This window comes from Pholcus phalangioides, unplaced genomic scaffold, assembly GCF_987345545.1.
Source record: "Pholcus phalangioides strain wild (caught in Gottingen) unplaced genomic scaffold, Ppha-v1.0 ptg000039l_1, whole genome shotgun sequence".
Classification (NCBI taxonomy): Eukaryota; Metazoa; Arthropoda; class Arachnida; order Araneae; family Pholcidae; genus Pholcus; species Pholcus phalangioides.
In genome coordinates, this window is record NW_028301625.1 from 19,370,618 (window position 1) to 19,394,354 (window position 23,737).

Consider the following 23,737-nt stretch of genomic DNA (forward strand, 5'->3'; position numbering starts at 1 on the left):
CTATCAGAACCATTGGACTCCTTCATTAAATTACAAAAAAAAAAAAAAAAAAAAAAAATCAATTACAAAGAAAATGTTTTCCTATTTTAGTTCAATAATATATACAATTTTGAATTTGTCCACAGTGCATCTGATGAAAAAAACCTCAGAAATTACCTACCACAACAAAGCAACAAGCTGATTAGGAAGAGTTGTTGTGTTTTGTAAAATTCATGCAGAGAGTACTTACTTTGTAGAAGGATCTTCCGAGGTTCAGAATACTGGCCTTTGTAGAGTTTAGAATGTTCCACAACACTACGACTGGCACCTCTAACCTTCACTTCATACATGGTATTAGCAGTCAGATTGGAAATCAGCATCTAAAATGAAAATTGCCTTTGATTTTTCTAGGAAAAACTCTAATAATATATAATACTCAAAATTAGCAGGAAAAAAGACTTGAGAACTGACTTTTATTTTTTTAAAGTGAACCCACATATTTCCAAGGGATCAGCATGATCCATTCAGGAAATTTGTTACAAGTTAGTACACACCCATGCCCAAATTGGGATTCAAACCCAAGCCTGCACAGTGAAAGACTAGCTCCCTAACCACTTCACCACCAGGTGGCAAAATTTATTTCCAAAATCATGGAAAAATGGATAAATTTTGGCAAAATAAAACAGAAGTTGCGGAACACATTGGTGTATGAAAAAGTTGAGATTATAGTATTGTTTTGTAGGAAATATGTAAACCCTCCCCCTTGAGAAAATTCTGTGTATGCCTATGGCAGAACACATCATTTAATGAATTAAGATCCTTTAAGGATAGGGCTGGGCCCACTGTGATTTTCAACATCAACTCAACAATTCTCTAACACCACAGGTTGCATTATCAGAAGATATTGGATGAAACTGACTTATCAAACAGAATAGAATGAAAACTATTATAGCTTGCCTTGATAACTTATAACTGCCAGTCAAGCTGATACACAAAGTCGTGATGGCTCCTCAGCCAGAGAGAATCATAATCAACTACTTATAAATCATTTGTTCATTATTTTTCAGCTAATAATTTGCTCCCTCTCTCATCATAAGGAATCTTCAATTACATCATGTACAAGATGATTCAAATTGTTTATTCACAGGACTATCTTTGTAACCATTGACTCTGTAACAATGGTTCTCTCTCTCCCCCAACCTTTTTTTTGCCATGCCCCACCTAACATCTTGTAAAAAAAATCCTGATGCTCCTCTGTTTAAGAGACACAAGTGGGGGTGGAGGGGGGGGGGGGGGGACAAGACTATTCAAAATTTAAGAAAAAATTGTAAAAAAGTTAAAATATTGAATGAAAATTATTCAAATGCTGTTTCAATCATTTCCTGCGAGAGATTCTCTATGCTCCCCACAAACCTCAAATTAGTCCGACTGCATTCCCCACCAAAAAAATAGGTCCTATTTACACATCTGACTCCTTTCTGTGACATATACAGCACCTTGACATGTATACACTCCTCGATAATGGATACGTATGGTACCAAAAAGTTTGTCTGCTATCGAGGACTATCCCTTAATAGATATCAAAATACATTGAAGCCCGTCGACATAATTTTTAAAAAGTGTCGGTTAAAGAGGAATGTCCATTAAGGGAGGAATTTACTATAGCTATTATTTGAAAGGTATCTTCAATCCACGAAGAGGAAGTCTAAAAGACTATTAATATGGTCTAAAGCAGAGGTTTTCAACCTTTAAGGTGCATACCGGTTAGACATAACAGCTTCAGACAAGTTTAATGATTGTGGTTTACATTGATTTGTAAGGTGCAATGCATACCAGTTAGGCCCGGATTAAACTATAAAATTTTGATAAAAGATCTTTTACAAAACTTGAAAAAAAAAAACAACCACCAATAAGCCTATTGGTGACATTCGCTTGAATGTAACAATGAGCTTATTTGAAGTACGAAAGTCTGGATAACCAGGACGGTTATCTTTAGGTCTTTGACCTAAAATAACTTGTGAACAATAAAAACTATGCAACTTAGATAACGGTATGGTAAAGTGATGACCATACATATGCAACAAATAGCAGTACAGGTGTCCCTCACATTATGTATTTAATTGGTTCCCCGAAATAATAATCGTGTAAAGTGAGTTGAACTTAACATGGGAAAGATAGGAATTGGGGGGGGGGATTAGTTTTCTTCAGAAGGATTTAAAAAAATGAACCCAACAGCAAGGAAACCTTTTTTTAATGAATTAATTATTCAAACTTATGAATAAATCCTGTGAATCTAGGCAATATGAATGAATTAAATTACTACTTTTTCTGTCTTCACTACTTCTGACTGATTCTAGTAAGTGTGGATGTTGTTTCCTGAAGAGCCTGGAATGATAGGCTGATAACTCTTTTTAATGAAACAGTCAAGATTCGGCTGAGAAGCAGCATTTTTCATCTCCTTATAAAAACTTTAGTAATAAAGCCAAAGAATTCTGTATATTTCTCACAAATATGAAAATTCTTGTTTCACTAGAACAGCTTTTTTTATTAAATTTTTTGTGACATTCTCAATGTATTACTGAACATTATTCATCAGTGAGATCTGGTGAGTTGTATCTGAGAATTTATACAAATACAAGGCCCACAACAGGCAAGATGCCCAATGAGGTGGCTGAGAAAAGATGCCCATAACAAGTATGGATGTCCTATATAACTAAACTACAGCAACCCAATTGAATGTTGGTATTAAGAGCGCACAAGCGCATGCAAATTGAACTCATCAGATGACGTCATATTTTTTCTGTTTATATATATCTTGTTTTTGTGAAGACAAAAAGTTGGTTGTTATGATGATCTTTTTAGCACAGATGTTTTTCATCGAATAAATGTTCCTGAATGCTTTCAGTGATGAATGCTTTCTTTAAACACAACCTCATTGAAAATGCACACAATCAAAAAAATTATAAACAATATATATATACATGACAAAATATTATACAATGCCCATAATGTATTTATGGTTGCCTTATTCTAAGTATGGATAGCTTCTCGATTTACCCCAACATGTTTATCGTATTTCTTTTTAAACTTGTCAATTGTATTAGAATTTACTACCCCCAAGGGTAAGCTATTCCATTTATTAACTACCCTATTAGAGAAAAATTCCTTGTGACACCATAACTTAGAATTGTCCCTTACCAATCAATACTGGTGTCCCCTTGTAAAAGCAGTCGATTGACGGCAAGTGAATAAATCATGGTCCATCCTACCCATCCTATTGAAAATTTCGAACACTTTGATCATATCTCCCAGATATCTGCGTTCATCCTATGTAAGCATATTCAAAAAATAAAGTCTCGCTTCATAACTCAAGCCCCGTGTGCCAATAAGGACACGCGTAGCTCTTCTCTGCACCCCTTCAAACAAGTCTATGTCCCTCTGTAGGTATGGTCTCCAAAACCTTACAGTATACTCCAGTCCAGGACAAACCAAACATCAGAAAAGCAGAAGAATGGCTTTCAGAGAACATGAAGAGACATTTTTGAGAATGAAACCGCTGATTATCTGACATTACATTATTCTCTTCTAACCACTTTACCAACTGCCTTTTAATTTCTAAAATTTTCGAGAGGGAGCTCGTCAAACTCACTGGGCGATAATTGGACACAGCCTCTCTACTACCCTTTTTAAATATCAGAACAACATTAGCAAGTTTCCAATCCCTTGGGATGATACCCTCAGCAACACTACTCCTGTATATCTGTGTGACTGGACCCAACAATTCATTAGCACATTCCCTGAGGACCCTAGGGTAGATATCATCTGGTCCTGGTGCTCTGCTCGCACACACATTTTTTAGAAGATTTATCTTCTAAAAAATATGTGTGCTTTTTTAAAATTTTTTAGAAGATAAATCTTCTAAAAAAATTTGTCCACTTGAATATTGTTGAGGATTTTATTACTCCATGCAACACCCATACACTGAATGTCCTATTCTCTATTAAAAACCGATGCGAAAAAGTCATTGAAAGCACTACACATACCTACATTGCTCTCTACCCTAGACCCTCCCATTGAGAGGGGGCCTACTGTTCCCTTATATTCATTATAAGGATCCATAAAATGATCAATTTCTCTCATATTTGTCTTAGCTACATCATCAAATCCAACATATTTTGTCGTCAAAGGATTTAACTGAGTTATATACATATATTTTCAATTTGCAAGCCCATTTCCAGGATTAAAATTAAACTCAAGCCAAATTTTGCAGGTTAAAATTTGTAAATTAGCTTTTAAAAATAGCATTATAGCGAAAATGCATGAAGCGAGGGATACCTGTACATAAAACAACTGTTTGGGGGAGGGCAATTTAAAAATATTTTTTCACCCCAACTCAAAAATCAACCCATAAGATTCTATATTATATCACTAGCTTCCACTTATTATTTATTTACCCACTTCGAAAATTACTGACATAAACTTCTGCATGGCCAAGCTTTATCTTGTAGGATAGATGATTAAGGTTATCATTGCCTTTGACCTTGCACTTGAAGAGGGCCTTGCCAATGTTGGAGATGCCCTTTGCAACAAGAATAATATTTTTTGTCAATCATTACTTTGGGGAGAGGGGGACTAATGCATTCCTCTATAAGTTGACTGAGGTTTAACAAATCAAAAGGTCAACATTATCTGTATCGCCTAATACTGAAGTCTCTTAGTAGGTAGTGATGAATGTTGACCCTTACCAAGAGGAGAGGATACCAGTGAGTTAATGCTCTAATTTCTTTTGACTGCACAGATCTGATTTTTCTATGCATATGACAAAGTGATTTGTTATATTCACCAATGGTAAATTTTGGGATTTTGCATGCGCCACTTTAACCATGTGTGGTTGTGTACACATGGCTTAGACTAAATATTACTCCCAGAACAACACAAAGATAGCTTTAAAAAACATGAAAGAATTTTAATTTTTCAATTTTTTTAGTTCAGAGTTAATTTAAATACAGCACCACCATAAGCACTAGAATATAAGGGTTCCAGTACTTATGGGGAGGGGAGCTCAGATAACCATTTTTCCCCCAAGAAACTTTGAGATGGAGTCCCTCAGTAATTCATAAATATACAATATGCAACTTTTCCATTGCAAACATCCTCACAGGCCATATATATATATATATACACTTGTGTGCAAAATTAAGAGAATTAGCACATTATGTCGAATTCCTGAAAAACTAGTGGACAGATTTTAATGAAATTTGGTACAAATACACAGTTGTAACAGAGAAAGAGATGTATTATACAAAAGTCATAGTATGCACGCATGATTGTCAGTAAAGCTCATCATTGCAGGAATACCCAAAATCCATGTTGCAAGATCGAACCGAAAATGAGTCTAATATGGGGTATGGTCCCCTCTCACAGTCAGACAGGTCGCACAGCACGACGGCATACTGGACACGAGGCAGTCACAGAGTTCCTGTGGCAATCTGTCCCACTCCTACAGCAACGCAGTTTTGTGTTCTGGGATGTTTCTTGGAGGGGGATGACAAGATGCAATTGCCCGCATCAGAGCATCCCAGACATGTTCTATAGGGTTTAGGTCAGGAGATCTGGCTGGCCAATTCATACACCGAATACCCTCACTTTCCAGATAATCGTTGACCAGGTGAGCCTGATGTAGATGAGTGTTGTTGTCCATGAACAGAAACCGAGGGCCAACTGCACCCCTGAAAAGTCGAACATAGGGCTCTAAGATCTCCTTTCTATACCTCCTAGCCATCACAGACCCCCCTGCCAAACACATGGAGGGGTGTGCGGTCATCCAACATGATTCCTGCCCAGATCATGACACCTCCACCACCATAGTAGTCCATTTCCCTTCAGTGGGAGGGATGGTATCTGGTACCAGGCTCTCTCCAGATGAGTGTACGTCTAGAATCAGTGTCCAGGCTGAATCTCGACTCATCTGTGAAGAGCATGGTGCTCCACTGAAGTCTGGTCCAAGGCTGATGTTGCCTGCACAATGCTAAACGTGCTCTCTTGTGTGCTGCAGTTAGACAACGGGTCTTCTGGCATGAAGCCTTCAGGCAACAGTAAACCGTGAAACTCGAGTTCCAGTGGCAGCATGCAGATGCAGCATGCGTGAGAGCTGTGATGCTGTAGCAGTCCTGTGATGCCACGCTGAAAGTGCCTAATAACGATCCTCATTGGTCATCTTGGCTCTTCGACCTTGTCCAGGTCTTCTCGGTATGGATCCAGTGTCCTGAAACTGTTTCCACAAATTGCAGACGACACTGGGCGTAACATCAATCTATGTAGCCACCTGCACTTGTGATTACCCTACCTCCAATCTACCGATGATTCTCCATCTCATTCCGTCATCCATACGTTTGTGGATACTCATTTTACCTGATAGCTTATAAAATTTACTAAACTCTTGAGAGAAACACAGCGAACGTTGCCGAGGAGTACGAACACACGAATCATGGAAAACGCCTTGTGCCCTTATCATCCCCTCCATAGTCACAGCTCTGCCCACATGCATGTGTATGCTTACGTATTTGACACTGAATATTTGCGTACAGTACTTTTTGTGAAAATAGACACAATGTGCAAATTCTCTTAATTTTGTACATGAGTGTATATAGATGCTTGCCGACCTTAGGCCCCACAAATATTTTCTTTGTACTGAAGCTCTTGCGGCACCCAAACATCAATGAGACATTACCTTAAAATGAAAATGATTCTATACGCATGCAACACCACTAAATACACTATTGATACATGTGGCAGATTGTCTTACTGTGCACAGAAAAAAAAAGATAGGTGCAGGTAAAAAAGATTAGAGGAAACATCGCTTAAGGCTGAAACAACACTACACTGACATAACATGATTTCACATCATATCAGAGACATTGTCTAAATCCACGAATCATAAATCACAACGTCTCTGACATGACATAAAATTGATCATTGATAATTTTTGTCGCACCACGGTCATTTTCTGCACTCGAGGGCTAATTAGACTGGGACCTACAATTTATTGCCAATTCCGAACGGCAGGCTTGTTTTTTATACTCATTGAGAGGTTGGTGCGCTAACCCCTCGATGGGGGACTCCCTGCGGTAGTAATTTTTTGCTGTGGTCAAGTCACAGTTTTTTGTTGTACTCCTGTGTCAGGAAAGTTTTCTGACAAGGACGAACTGGGTATCGAACTCGCGACACCTCTAAACATCCTTTGGTATTTTAGGTGAGTATCTTATCGACCGAACTACCATGCCCATGACGTAAAATCATGTCACATCAGTACATTTCAGCCTTTAGAAGTGCCCAAATGATCATAAGGTCTAAATCTAGTACTAAATATAAATGAAACTTTAAATTTGATCTAAATCTCCAGTATTATACACCTAGAAATATTTCAAGGAGACCTAGTATTTCCCATTCTCCACATTGATGGTACTGCATAAGGCAACTAAACATGTCACACAAGGATATTGGAGATGAAATTTCCTACACGGCGGAGTCACTGGCGACTTGGCGTACTAGTCAATAAGCTACATTTGTTGCGCGACTGCATAGTATTTATTCATATTTTTTTCATTCAAGGTGTTATGATGATTGACGCAGCTTTTGATTTAAAATTTATTTTGGAAGTAGAAAAATATCCGGAACTGTATAACTACAATTTAAAAGGATACTCAAGTAAAGACGCCACTGAAAAGGCATGGAGTGAAATTGCCAAAGAATTTCAGCTCACAAGTAAATAAATACACAATTTCTTTATTTAAATTGATATCATTGTGAAATGATAAACACAATGCCGTCTTAATCCATTGACCCTGGGAGGTTTTAAAAGAAGAGGGGAGGGGGGGGGGGTTGCAAAAATTATATCTGGTAAAATATTTCAGGAGTACGTAAGTGAATTTGCCAGGTAGGGCCTCATAAAAAACACGTGGCCCAGGGGCCCATGATGCTCTTCAGATGGCCTTGGGTAAACACCTCTAGGAATTTTCAATATGGTCTACTTTTACATGTAAACATGTGCATGTTATATATTAATAATAACGTGATCATTACATATTCCCAGGAGAGCTATAGGAATGTTCGATGATGCATCTCCATTTTCCCCCTTGATTGGAATGTCTATAGGTCACACACACAAGTCTGTGAGTAGGAGTATTCTGAGAAAATCATTCCATAAAACGAACAACAGATAAGTTTTGCCTCTCAGAAATGCAGCTTTTGTCACTTCATCTCACGAAACTACTGAAAATCCTATGTACCAATACTTTAACTAATATAATAATAAATCCAACATATATGTAATGAGAGACATACTTATTGGACATATTTTATTGCAAATTTTTTTTCCATTGAAATCACTCAAAACAAATGAAATTAGAATTTTCATTTATATTTCTTTATATAACAATCATTTTATTTTTAATCTATAATTTAGATTAATTATAAAAAGGTTCATATCCAATAACATTGTAGCAATTTATTATTTAGATTTTTTTTTCTCATAGACACCAAACAACTGGATTACTGTTATCCACAACTGTTTTCACTCATTTCCCTGGGCTTTGAGATTTTTTTTTTAGTAGCACAGTGTGAGGGAGAATGGGCAACTTGACTTGTTCAAGTCAACTCAACTCTCAAGTTAAGGCTACTCGAATTCGATTTAAGTATCCCCGTGTGAGGTGGCCCTTAAACTTTCTGTCGATCTGTCCCGAAACTGGTCTTTGTTGACATTCTCGATTCAGAACCGTCCATACCAGATATGGGGACCAGTGCAAAAATAACCACAGGCCCCCTTCGCAGAACAAATTTCACAAATGTATTATATTTTTAAAATTTTTCTATGTCCAGATATCTAGATGAACATTATTTGTTTTATACATGTTCTGTTGTTGGCCTGGGATGTGAAGTTGTCACTGTATTCCTTTCAATCATGCCCAAATGTTATATCACAACACTCTTAATGGTGAAAAATACTCCTACAAGGGGCTTGGGGCAGTGTCAGTTAAATTAACCCTTTCTGGCCTGGTGATTCCAACTACTTTACTACACACCAACTCTGGTCATATCACCATATGGCATCTTATTATTTTGGATAAGTTTGCTGCCATATCCTCAGTTGATGACCACTTAAACTGGAAGAACTCTGAACAAATGTTATACAGTTGATTTTCAGATGTGGCTTCAAATAGCTTGTGTAGCTCTAGCCCATAGTTTCCCAAACTTTATGTTCCATCGACCTCTTCATTAGAATTTTTTTTCCTCTCATCACCCCGAAACTCAAGTGAAACTATAGCATCCTGTGTTAAATCCGTAGCTTCCATCGCCCCCCCCCCCCGGACCATTCCATCTCCCACCAGGGGGCGATATTGCCCACTTTGGGAAACACTGCTCTAGCCATACATCCCTAGCACAGTCAAATCTCATTACTTTCTGTAATGTGTCCTCTGCCATTGAATTTGTTAGAACCATCATAACAGTTATTTGCTTTATTATACTCCTTCAAGTCAATCTTGTATTGACTTACAATAGTTTCTGATGATCCATCCAATGGCTTATCTGGCATTTGCATTTTCCCATTCACTACATCTAAGGCCTCACCATAGAAACTTAATGCAAATTTTATCCTATATTTCCATAGTGTCCAGTCTCCTTTGACACTCAATGTCTTGACTTGAATCTTGCCAACTTCACTTATAGGCTTCTTGACTGGAGTTAGGCTAAGGAACTCATTGTTTACTCACACACACACAGCAGAGTCAGCATGAAGAGACCCATAACCTCTTACTTTGGATCTGCTGATATATCCTTCTTACTAATGATGTGTGTGAGTGTAAGTAATTATAACCAGACTATTCAATTGAACAAAGACACATATTTAATGGAGATTTAAACACTTAAAGTGAGAGACAACATCTGTTGCTATTCAGACTTGAGCAGCTATGTGTTTTGTATTGTTGCTAAAACTTTGAAACTAAATACTTGACTAATAATGCGTTGTCAGATACCAAAAACAGAAATAAATAAATCAATTGTTTGTCCATTAACATAATATTCTAACATGGAGTTGGATGGGAAATGAAGGCACCATCTACATGGTCGTCCTAGGCTTGGTATGTAAAGAACTTGTTTCCTACATTTTCCCCCCGGATCTAACCCATAGACCCTGATGGTAATTTTTCATGGTGGAAGATGAGCATTGCACCACTGCACCATTCAGGCACAAGGCCGTGATGGTAGTGATTTCAACTGGAACCACTAGCTTTTTTGGCTTGCACAACCTATTCTTTAAGGGGAATGATACCAATTGGTATTGCAGTTCAATGTTTTGCAAACTGATTGTAGTGGTTTGCCGTTCCATCACAGTCAGTTATGTGAGCTCAATTTTATTCTCTTTGTTGACATGAATGTGCCATTTTGATTTTTGACTGCTTGTGAAACTTAAGAAAATTATAATAGATATTTATTTATAAACACACACAATAAATATCTGCTTAACCCTTTAAGCTGCATTGATGAGATATCTCACCACTTTAAAAGTCTCTTATTTAAGCATTGACAAGCCCAGCTACTTTTTAAAATTGAATTCTTAATGCAGCGGTTCTCAACCGGTGCTCCGTGTGCACACTCCAGGGGCTTCGCGGCTGCTCGAGGAAAATAAAAAACAGTAAATTTGAAAAACAAATAATTATAAATATTTTAAAATCATAAAAATAAATCAGTATCTTTGACGAATAAATAAAAAATATGCCCATGGGGCTCCGTGAGTCAAAAAAGGTTGAGAACCGCTGTCTTAATGGAACACTTTTTCTGCATCCACTAATTTGCACCTGCTGAAAATCGGAAGAAATCCTACTTCATTAAGAAATATGTGACATTTCGAAGGAGGTTCAGTGATTTCTGCTGTGCTTCTTAAAGGGTTAACTAACCGAAACTTCAAATCAGAAAGGGTTAAAGCCACCTTGTACATACAGTCAAACCTCTTTAAGTGGATACAGTTGAAACCAAAAGCACAACATTCATTTAACCAGCCATGCAAAACTTGGTGATATTGCTTTAATAAATTCTTTCATACGGCACCACTAAATTACACAAATACAGCTTTTTATATGCGAATTTCTACTGAAAACAACCTTTTCACATGTTTTGTACAAACAGGTAGATAAGAAAATAAATAGAAAAATTCATAATCTACCTAAAGAGAGTTTTCTGTATTGTCTTTGAAGATTTTTAAGGCCTAAAATAACCATTCAGTTACGCAGTCCTATTCCCTAAAATGATATCCACTTATCAGCAACTTTTCTATTAGCACATGGAAACCAAACTGGACTAGAAATGATTATCTAATTAATATCATTAATTGGATAATCATATTTGATAATAATGTTCATCCACTTATTTGATATCTACTAATAGAGATTTGACTGTTTATAAAGATAATTTTTTTTTCTAATACTCAAATCATAAAAAAACATTGATTTTCCTAATATTTTTATAGAAAAAGAAAATACTCACTGAATGGCTCTGTTTTTCTTGTGTTGAAGCCATAGCCACTTCTTCAAAGTCCCAGGAATTTTCAGATCGATAAGAGATGAAGTAGTAATCAATCTTATGGTAGACTATTTTTGGTCTTTCCCACTGCACATATATGCTATCCATTGACTGGCATGTAAGGTTGACGATTGAGGGTGCACTTGGACCTATAGCAGCAAGTACTTTTGTTTAGACTTAACATCACACTATATCAACCCAAGGGAAGTAATTTTAATACTTTCAATTTCATGCAATTCAATTTTCTGGCACAAATAAATTTTGCAACAAGAAAAAAAATTTCACAATATTTTTACAAAATCAAACTTGAGTGTGCAACAGAGCCATGTTAACTAAAAACGTATCATGAGCATAGTTGTAAAGCTGAAGTATTAACAGTAGAAATTAGATGCAACACTCACAGTAGAAATTAAATGCAACACTCACACAGTAGTGCAGAAAGGAAAAACAGTTTGAAGGAGTCAAATGGTTGTTTATGAAACCATTCCATAGAATACAGAGGAAAAACATAAGAGAAATACAGCAGAAAAAGTGCAGATAGAAGAAAAATCTGATGCACAATTCTACAGATATGAAAAAAAAAACAACAGAACAGTCATAACACATTTTCTAGTCTCTTCATTTCTTATGTTTACATGCTGAAAGATAGATAATTTCTACTTTAGATCTCAAATAACACAGAAAATTGTAATAAAAGATACCATAGGCGGAGATAGACTTCAAAGGCTGGAGGTGGGGGGGGGGGCGTTCTACCCCCCCCCCATGCCCTAGTATCTCCACTTATGAAAGATTCTTAAGATCATATATCAATTACATATTCACACATTTTAGCTCTTTATTTATTTGTGTAAAAAAAAGTTTTCAGTGGTTTGTTTGAATCACAATTATCCAGCAATTATACAAATATATTGAGAAAAATAAATGATTCATAAGCACCAATACCCTACCCTAGGGGGTGTGGGAGAACTGGGAGTGGTTCACCTTCGAAATGTGGGAAAATGTCTGATGCATATATATATAAATAAGGAATTACATTGTTTAACATATTGATCTATCACTTTGGTGTCTCTATAATAGCAGTCATCCCTCTCCGAAATAAATTTCTGGCTTGCGGCCCAAGAAGCACTATTTTAGCCCTACATAAATCTGTCTTTCTGCTCACATACTCAAAATGAAAACTTCCTTACATTGTAGATATCCTTAAATTACCATCAGACACATAATAAAAATGTGATTTCAAAACTATTCACTGGATTATTTGAAATTAAGTTTGATTGATCAACAAAACATCATCAATGTCATGGCAAAAAGTCAAAAATGACATTAAGATCTGCTAGGAAACTGCCAAAAATTTCAAGTTATGTGACAAACCGATCGTAGTTTAAAAAAAAATTTTACTTTCATAGGCAACTCTGATATTTTAAACAGATTCGAAATGTGAACATACTTAATAATATATAAAACAATTGCATACCATACAAAGAAATCAACTAATGATGAAGGATTACCTCAGCATTGCTATATAGAAGTTTGACAAAAGTTTATTCATACTTTTCACAAACACAAGTCTAATATTACATTCTTAATTCATACAATACAGCTGAATGTCCATAAATTTAGGTCACTCCATTTCCATCCAAAATATTGTTATAGAAAAATATTTTATTGTAAAGTAAATTGTGATGCGAATTTGAGCGTATTCCATTGAAACTTTTTTTATACAGAAACTTTATAAAGGAGTTTATAAAGTTACTGTATTTGTTAAAAAATGTATCAGAGTCAAGCGAGTATTTAACAATTAAAACAATGAATGAAACAATTTGAACTACTATGACAAATTACTATATTATATTTACTTTAATAATTGATGAAAAGACATGACACGGTGGGACCTTGATTAACCAAGCTTTGAATTATCTAAAGTACTTTCCATCAATTGATTTTAAAAATAAGTTACAGTAAAATGATGTTTAAAATGCTTTACATTGTGTGAAACCAGTTCACAGAATGTTGTAGCATATAATGAGAGCTCTACACTCTCTCTCATATAAAAGTAGAGACTAAACCAGCGTTTCTCAAAATAAGTGATCTAATGGACTGGAGGAATGGTAGAATACAGCATGGGCAATATAATTATTTTTTTTGGGGAGGAGTGATGAGACAAATATGTTTGGAAGACTCTGGACTAGATTAAAAATCTCAAACCTGTTGCTTGTGAGCCTCATGGTGCTTATTGGCAGAAGACACTGAAAAACTACTTTTAAAAATATTGTATTTAAAATAGTCTTTTTGTACTATATTCGGTTGATATTTTTAGTGTAATGTACAGTAATTGAAAATAACTTTTGTATGAGTGCTATTTTCAGTATTTACAACATTACACGTTTTTGCATTATAGAGTAATTAAAAAGAAACCAACTGCACACAGAGGTAGTTGAATTTTCTCTCTTTCCTAAATATATCTTCGCATTAGCCAGCTGTTAAAATCCTTCGCATGGATAGCGGAGAGTGACATCATCCTCGAAAAAAAACTTCGTAATAAACTTTTCGTAAATATTATTTTCCCACCAATTAGTTTTATTAATTTCAATTTAACTCTGTCATATTATCTGAAGGTTTGGTTATTCAAGGGATAATCAGGAGCCTACTGCAGACATAACATTTAATATAATACATATAATAGAGTATGTTTGGATAAAATATTTAAAATACATACTTTGAACATCAGTAATAATGTCCAAACTGTTACTCGGAAGTCCTTCATTTTTCTTAGTGAATGCTTTCACCCAAACCTTATATTGTGTGTAAGGTTCTGAAATGATGTACAAAAAAGTTAAACAATAGATCTTTATTAAATCAACAATAAGAAAAGTTTTTAGTTTTATGGGAGAATTTTCACTTTACCCTTTTTTCCTTTCATGATCCTGCTCCTATCTTCACACCACCCATTTTTTCTACTGAAAACATAGACCTTCTTCCTTTTAAACTGCCAACATCCCTGGTCTGTTGCCATTGAGGCAGTTTAATACTGTTTAATCTTATCCTCCTTCTAACCAGAACATGGCCCACTGCAATACTGTCTTATCCCAGAAAAAATTTGTGTAGGAATCTTGATCATTTGATCATTTTTATCGCACCATGGTCATTTTTTGCACACAAGTGCTAATTAGACCGGGACCCAAAATTTATTGCCGATTCAGAACGGCAGCCTTTCTTTATACTCACATAAAGGTTGGTGCACTAACCCCCAAGTGTGGGACTCCCACCGGTAGCAATCTTATTCTGTGGTCATGTCACCGTTTCTGTACCTGTTCTCGTGACATCTCTAAATATCCTTTGGTACATAAGGTGAGTATCTTACCGACCTGGCTACTGCACCCATTGAAATTGTGTAGTATAGCTACAGCATTGTGTTTATAGTTCCTACCTAGACTGTCCTTTTTAATAGACAAATTATACCCCCATGCTTGGCATGGGCATTAAGACGATGACCCTCCTTTTAAATTTCCTTCTCCTATTTAGTCTATATTGGGGGGGGGGGGGACATTCTATTTTTCCAAATTATACCAAAACTTAAAATTCCAACAAGCAGACCATATGTCTTACAGGACAGAACCTCCCCCCCCACCATAGTTCCAATGATGTCCTTTCATTTTCGTAAAAATGCTAATTTTATAATTTTTTTTTAGAAAAAAAAGTTTAAATTTTTTTAAATCTTAAAGTTGATTATTGAAGTGCAGACTGTATACCAAAACTCATCTTACCTACAACTGTTGGGCATAGGAATTGGAACCTTAGAGCTCAGGATGATTTGACACCCCCTAATAAACTTTATAAGAAGGCTGAGCGCACAAAGAATTCATAGATTTCATTTCACAATGCAATGTGTGCCCCTCCTCCACACGGATATACTTAAATCAGCCATCTAGTAACCTTGACTCCCTCCCGTAAACATTTTATTCATATCAGCTTTTTTGGTTAGGTATTTTCAAGGAAAAAAAACACATTGAATCAAAAGTTATGACACAATTGTTGTTAAAAAGGCATACCATACCAAATATAGGCTTGGTAGCCTACAAGACTATCATTCACACGGTAAGAAAAATATTGTTTGAAAATTTAAGAAAATATTTTTCGATTGAAAAAATTAATAGAATTTGTTCAGTTTTTGAAGAAAGCTTTCACATGCCAATCTAATACTGGCATGGATGCCCAGGTTAGTCACTCCTGATCCATATGGTCTTTTGACTTACATTTTCTCCTAAATCACTGTCATTAAATCTTTTTTAAGAATGTTTCAATTGATGACTGTGCAGGCGATGATCCAGAGGAAGGGGAGGGGAAGCAATCATGCTTCCTAAGAGCCATGATTAATATGGGAAAAATTGGTCTGCCCTGTAAATTATGGGACGATTCAATGAACCTACTCAATAAATCGTCCCCGCGATACTTTGCCCTAGATCTGCTAATGTGACCACGTAGACCAAATAGAAGAGAATTTGAGAGGAGAGCCACCCTTTTAAAACTCATGGACATAGAGAACCCACCCATAGGGGATGTCAACTTAACAAATGTGTACTGAAAAGAGAATTAGAATGGTCGATAAAATAAATATGCAGTCCACAAAGATGAGAGAAAGGTAGTCCTCATCAAAAAAATATAGAAAGATTGTACTCTTGAAAAGCTTCCTCAAAAATATAATGTACAAAATATCAACAAAAAGAGGGAAAAAGGGGATAAAAATCCTTCTATAAAAAAACAAAACAACTACACTGACTGAGAAGCAAAAGTGATTGAAAAATATTTGTGAAAACATTAAAGCAGTGGTTTTCAAACTTTTTCCACCCACGACTCCCTTACCTGATTCATGGCTCATCTGCAGAACCTCAGAATAGTTTATATATAGTAGATATTTTCACTCATAAAAGAACCACTTTCAAGTATAAATTGGGTACACAAATCATCTTACTAAAAAAATGATAATTCCAGAAAAGTGATTTATTAATAATGAAGAAAACATACTGAGAGATCCAAGCACATGCTCCATAATTGGTTCTGGATTAGAAACTTTTTTCTTTTCTGTACGGTTGGGCCGAACGTCAAGAAAATATATATTATAACCTTGAATGATGCCATTAGAATTTTCTGGTTCAAGCCATTTCAACTTTATAGAGCTGTTTGTTACACGAATGGCAGTGACATTCCTTGGACGACTCGGAGCTTTCAAAGAGAAAAAAATTTTCAACAAAATTTGTTTCAAAATGTGACAATTTTTAATAGTGTTGTTTTTAAACATGAATAAATGATAGAAGCATTTGAAGGGGTAAAAAAAACATTTCGAGGTTAATAACTTCACTTCTTGCAATTCAAGTAGACCTCTGTGATTTATACTGAACTTAAATTTTTCATAAATTCTTTTATCAATTTGTTTACATCACTATAATTATTCACCTAATTAGAGGGACCTCATGCTAAATTTGAATGGATGGTGCTTTCTCTGGTCTAACAAGTACTCGAGAAAAGGACGAAAAATAAAATTTACAACGTTTAGTGGTCATAAAATAAATATTTATCACCATTCATTTTGAGTCTTGTTAAATAAACTTGTCTATTATGTTTAGGAAGAACAAAATACACAACTATTTACCTCCTTCATCTGTCATGACTGCTACTGTTGCAGCTGGGCCTCTTCCAGCTGGGTTAAAAACTTGTACAGATATCAAATATTGAGTAAAAGTGTTTAAACCTCGAATCACATATTCCTGAGAAAAAGATTAAGAGTCATGGAATGAAATAAGATAATCATGTCTGTGAATGTAAAAAATTAAGAATAAAGCAAAACCATGAGACATATTTTTCAAAATACTGGGTGCGCCAAAATTCAGAGTATGATTTAATAAATAAATAACATTTTGTTTATGATTTACTTTTTTTTTTCACTGCAATTATGCATTATAAATGAGCCACAAGACATGTCACATACAGACAATGACAGTTGGCCCCGCTCAATCAGATATCAATGATTCCAGCACAAAATATCGGATTATGCGGAAACAATTCAATTGCCATTTTACAACATTAGTATAGTTTGTATATTGAAAACTGATGAAAGATCAATATTAACAAATCTTCTCAAGTAAATCAGAAATAAAAATGAACGGAAAATTATATTTAATTACAATGAACACACCTCAGATTTTGACTTTTCATTATGAAAGTTAGCACCCTCTATTAGCTCAAGAGAGAACAGAAATAAAATAATTAAATATACGTATTGAAGACAATGTGAATACTTGGAGGCCAGTATCTACTCTCAAAAATGTATTTTTTTCTTCCAACTTAGTGTAACATATTTTCCATTAATTCCAAATGTTTCATTCAATAAAAAGATTATGTGTATAGTGGTTGATATGTATTAACAGTTGATGTGTGAAGCATAATATTCTATTAAATGGAGAAAAGTCATTGAAGTTATCATATTGGGAGGGGAACTTTAACTCTATGGCACAAACTTTGGTGCCGGAGGATTTCATCCATTTAAAGTGGGGTATCCATTTATCTATTAACCAATTACTCAGGGCCGATTGTACCTAAGCAGCCCAAGTAGACATTCATGCAGAAAATTTATGATTATATCTTTAGTAACATTAACCATTATTATATGAACTACAATGGAAAAAGCATGACTCTGCAAAACAGCAAATGGAGCTCACTGAATGGATAAGCTCATCCATAACTAAACTAATTGAATTTTTATTTACAGTAGTACACTGCTAATCAAAGCTTCTTGGGACCAGGACTTGTTCAAATAAAAGGGTTGTCTTTCGAACACATAAAAAAAAAACACGAATGAAAGTATAGACCCACTTATTCTACTTTTCAATGACAGAGTCAATAGAGAAAAATTTTCAACTTTCTTACTCAAAAACACAGCAAATGCACAAATGAGAGAGTGAAAACATGTTACAGCATGGCAAAGGACCCTTGGTTATTACGGGCCCTCCCACATATAATACTTCAATTCTGGCAGACTTGTAAGGGGGCCTCACACAGGCAGAGATGGACTTGAAATACTGGGAGGCATGGTCATCATTGTTGGGGGCACGATAATGTCAACCATTAGCAGAATAAGCACATGCTTAGGGCATCAGCAGAATAGGGCACCAGAAAAATTATCCAATCATTGTTTTTAAATGTGCAATCATACTTTATATAATCCTACATTGTTTTTAAATGTGCAATCATACTTTAAATATATAATCCTACATTGTTTTTAAATGTATAATCCTACATTATTTTTAAATGTATAATCCTACATTGTTTTTAAATGTGCAATCCCACTTTAAATGTATAATCCTACATTGTTTTTAAATGTGCAATCCTACTTTAAATGTATAATCCTACATTGTTTTTAAATATACAATTTTTTTCTATAGCATCAACCATCCAGTACAAAATCCCAAAATTTTAGACTACCTTGATTGCACAATTGAAGGTTTTTAATAGAAAGGAGGGCAGGGGTGGTTGTTCCCCGGGTGCTGGAGCAGGAATAGCATCGAGTTTACTCTTTTTCCATTAAAAATTACGCAGGGGACTTGAAAACGGATGCAGACCCCCCTACTTAGTAACATTAAATTTTAATTTCTAGTTATGGCGCTAAGGGTGACAGAAAGGCAGAGAAACTGAGTTGATTGTGAACAAAAACTCGCATTAATGCTCAGTTTTTGGATTTCACTCTATTTCCATAAAGTAAGCTCAGAACCGTCTCAGCAGCATCTCTCATAGGCCTCTGGGTAAAACAAATTTTTCTCACCCCCCTTCCTCTCTCTCACCTGCCACCCAATTTGCATGCTCACTCTCTCCAAAATTTTAAGCAGATCAAATTGTTTTAAGTCCTTCCTGGTACTTGATGCTTTTGAGCTATGACTTCTAAAATTTCTACTCCTAAATCTCTACCTCACCTAAAAATACCTGCTTGCCAATTGCATAGCCTACCTACACTCAAAAATTGTAAATAGATTTAATTGTCATGAGGAGCCATGCATTAAGGTTAAAAGTAAAAGGGACAGAGAGGGGAGGGGGCACCAAAATCAATTTAGTGCTTAGAGTCTCCATATGGGTTAATCCGGCCATGATGCCAACTAATATATATACACATGCATTCAATCAATCAACTCCACCTTTGACACTGGAGGTGAGGGGTTTTCCCCCCAGTATCTCCACCCATGAGGCCCCAGTTCATTGGTTTACAAGGGAGCCAATGATACTCTTAATCCTTTGTTAGGATGTGTTACATTTAAGCAACACGAGTTTCTTCTATTTTTCAAATAACGACATTGTATATTTTCTGCTCGTTTTAGCATTGATGCTTCTAAGAAACTCCTGAACATTTGATTTTTACTTGCGAGCTGTTCCTATAATTACCAGCTGAATGGCTAAAAGACACATATGTCTCCTACTTCTTTACAAACCAAACAGGAACGATTTTTAACCCGTGCATTTTAAGGAAAATACCACGTGTGTAGGAAATATATTGCTGTGCATTCTTCAACAATGTTAAAAAAAGTAGGTAGGCAAACAATAAATGAAATTTTTATACTATTCAAATCTATGTAAATAATATAAATACAGTGTGTTCCCTGAAGTGTAATATCCCATATTTTTTTAAATATAGACAATAATTTTCCATTGTCATGTAGCAGAATTCAGGGTACCTCATTTGCTTGATATAATCCCTCAAAAATTTTCTCCTCTGCATATTTAAATGCTTGCCAATTAAAGGGTAAATTTAAGATAGTGGGTTCATTCCCCAAACTTTCATCAGGTGGGTTCATTCCCCAAACTTCTTAGTTTAAGCTGCTTGTATAAAGCAGGTTTCTGGATTAGCAGCGTTCTGGCATATTAGATATTCACTGATCATGCCTTTAAGATAGTCTCGAGCATCAAGTGGGTCCTTTCTCAAAATTTTTTAGTTTGAGGTGTTTGTATAAAGCAAGTTTTCAAAATGGCAACATTCTGGAATATTAGATATTCACTGATCTAAAGTTAATCCATTGCTAAAACTTACTCTAACTGCCCACTTTGTATAAACAAATATTGTTTTGTTGAACAAACAGAGCTACATTTTTATTGCAGGATAAGACCATCTATTTTTTTTTTAAAGAAAGAAAATAAACTTGTGTAGAATCTAGATCGTTTTTGAACTCGTTCATGAATTTTTAATATTTATAAACAAATAATTGAATTAGGTTTTACATCCATAAAATATCAATGAAAGAAGTTAGCTTTTATCAACAAAACACATTTCCCAAAAAAAAAAAAAAATTGAGACTAAATATATTTTCACAACCATATTACAGCTCGAAAATTTTTTTTTGATTAGATATGAAAATTTTGTTTCGTAGGAAATTAAATGCATGCATAAGTGTGGATATATACGTTCTCTTTCGAATTTTGTATGTATTAAAAAAGCGAATATTGATGTTACTTTGAAGCTCCTTCTTCTTCGTCGGCGACAGCGAAGTGACAGGCTCATCAGTGTCATGATGGTCGATGGCAGGTAGTCAATTCAAAATGAAAGGAATCAATAAAGATATTCCTAATCACTCGTTTAAGTATCCTTTCAGGTCAAAGAATTTTATATGTGTGAGCCATATTTAATTCCCATCTCCGTTATTTGTATTGATTGTTTTGTTTGTAAATTATTTAGTGATTGCAGTGAAAGCTCTTTAACTTGACTTGGCTCTATTATTCAGGGTGTCATGCAACCATGGTCATTCCCTGAAAAGAAGACCCTTACACAAAAACAACAGACTAAAGAAAACAATTTATTAATCGATTATTCAATTCGGTATTGCAATCGATTCTTAAAATTTACGATTCATGAATCGATTAACTTTTGATCAATTTCGATCAGGCTTGGATTCCAACAGCACCACACTAAAGCTATTTCTTGTATAATATTGGTCTGAACAGAGGTTCGAATCTCGGTGGGAGCATAATCACTCTCACTCATGTCAGCCGTGTGACTCTACACTACGGTCACCTCCCGCTACTATTGCCTACTAGACCGGGACCTGCATTTTAGAGCCGATTCCGAACAGCTTGATAAATAAGTACCGGCTGGGATTCGAACCCGAACCTGCAGAATCAAAGGCTTCCATTCATGTCAGCTGTTTGACTGTCACACCACGGTCACCTCTCGCTACCAGGAACCTGCAGTTTCGAGCCGATACCGAACAGCTTGATAAATAAAAACATGTACCGGCTGAGATTAGAAACCGAACCTGCAGAGCCAAAGACGGGTGTGCTAATATTTTATCTGACAGGTAGCATTGAGGAACAATGCCAGAAATTGTATTTCATGTTTACATTTTTATTATCTGCGTTGATAGACAAGTATAAGTAAAAACATGAAATAAATAGTTCAGATGTTTGTTCATGTCAATAATAATGTAATTTCGATATAATTATTGCATTTGTCAACATACCCTCGCTTGTGGATCTCTAATTATGACTTCCCGCTCACCACGAGCTTTTTCACGAGGTCGGTAAGCGACTCGGTAACCAAGGAATTCTCCATGGATTGTTTGCCTAGGAGGTGGCGCCCACTGGAGATAAATTGAAGAACTGCTTGTGTTATGAGCGTGAGTGATATTTGGTTTTCCATCAGGAACTGCAAGGAAGAACGGCACGAAAGTCACGAAACTAATAACATACTGCATGGTTAAGGCAACAGAGAAATCAATAATCAGATACAAGAAAGTTTTTTCTTAAAAGATGTACATTTAATAAACGCATATCAATTCTAGGGAAATTCCAGGAAATCTCGCGCGTTCACGATAAACAATAAACTTTCTTTGACTCGTCCACTAAACGTTTTTTTGGAGGTTCATAAAAAATTTAAGATGAATTTTATTGATTATTAGAAAAATAATTTTATGTTCTTTTAACTAGAATGTTGAAATATTTCGCTATCATCTGATCTACCGACAAAATTTACCCATTCACTAAAAATAATTAATACTAGTAATTTCTAAAAATAAACTTGAATTTTAGTCGAAAGTTCTTGAAAAGTATATGTGTACGCTACTTTAATTAATACATACATGCTGAACCCGCTGGCTAAATGTGGCCCTCGGAGTCATCTGAAGTGGTCTGCGACCTCAAACCAAATTTTGAAAATTAGGTTTAAATGTACAAATTAGTTCATCTAAGCGGTACATTTTTAGATATTAAGTTACCCGCGGTGCAGTTCCACATCACTTGAGTGGCCCGTGGCACATTTCTAGATCATTTACATAGGCGTCGGAAGAGTTTTAGATCTGCGTGTGCTCAGCTTGAGCTTTATGCAAGAAATTCTCCATTATGAATACATTTTGGGGTTGCACAAACTTGTTTACAAAAATAGTGTGGTTGCTCGAGCACCCATAGCTCCAACGCTACTGCCCACGGTCCTTAGTAGGCCTGCGGTATATTTACAGATTACCGCGGCACAGTTCTAGATCACTCAAGTGGCCCGCGGCGCTTTACAGATCACTTCAGTAACTTCCGACGCTGTTCCACATCACTTAATTAAGTGGCTCGCGACACGTTTTCAAATCAGTGAAGTGGCCCGAAATTCTCTTAGAGGTGGAACACCCTTGTTTTAATACAGCACAACGATTTCCAGCACTTTTAAATTTCACGGCACATCTAAAATGAGTTCTTAAATTCAGAGCTGCTCTTAGGTGTGTACAACACGTGCGGCCGGGTTCATGCTTAAGAAGGCTCCACATTCGTGATAACAGAAATGAAAAAAAAAATATTACGTACATATATACACTAATATGTTATATTTTTCGCTTTAAAGATGCTCTGAAGAACTTTATGAATTATTTATGTAGAACTCTTGTTATGATTTATGGGAGGAATAATAGGCCTACTAATACTGCCTACTTAAAAGTGATTTGAAATAAAATTCCATTCGTTTTCTTCTAATTTATTTTCATCCAGTATTTGATGCGATATTCGAACTTGATTTTTCAAAAATCAATTTTACATTCTAAAATAGAGTATGATAGTGAGAGTAAAGTGTGTGGAATAAGAAACAATTTGTTGGCGGTACTTTCATAACACGCTCAGTTTAGGAAGAACCCTCGAATGACCATTATAAGAGCTTTGTTGTGTTTTCAGTGTTCAG

At 35.5% G+C, this 23,737-nt stretch overlaps 1 protein-coding gene across 4 annotated transcripts in view; it reads right to left on the reverse strand.

Annotated features, from left to right (window-relative positions):
* The window catches only part of LOC149065661 (putative receptor-type tyrosine-protein phosphatase mosPTP-1), a 568,681-nt gene that overhangs the window by 46,319 nt on the left and 498,625 nt on the right, over positions 1-23,737 (reverse strand). For 2 of the 4 annotated variants that reach the window (XM_089253718.1, XM_089253717.1), the window contains exons 5-10: positions 22,047-22,231; positions 17,204-17,318; positions 16,579-16,776; positions 14,273-14,368; positions 11,521-11,705; positions 230-359 (exon numbers count right to left, since the gene is read on the reverse strand). In XM_089253718.1, coding sequence (XP_089109844.1) covers positions 230-359; positions 11,521-11,705; positions 14,273-14,368; positions 16,579-16,776; positions 17,204-17,318; positions 22,047-22,231 — 909 coding nt within the window. Of the gene's footprint in view, positions 1-229; positions 360-11,520; positions 11,706-14,272; positions 14,369-16,578; positions 16,777-17,203; positions 17,319-21,043; positions 21,331-22,046; positions 22,232-23,737 lie in introns of those variants that run through there. The other 2 variants (XM_089253720.1, XM_089253719.1) reach the window with 2 other exon arrangements.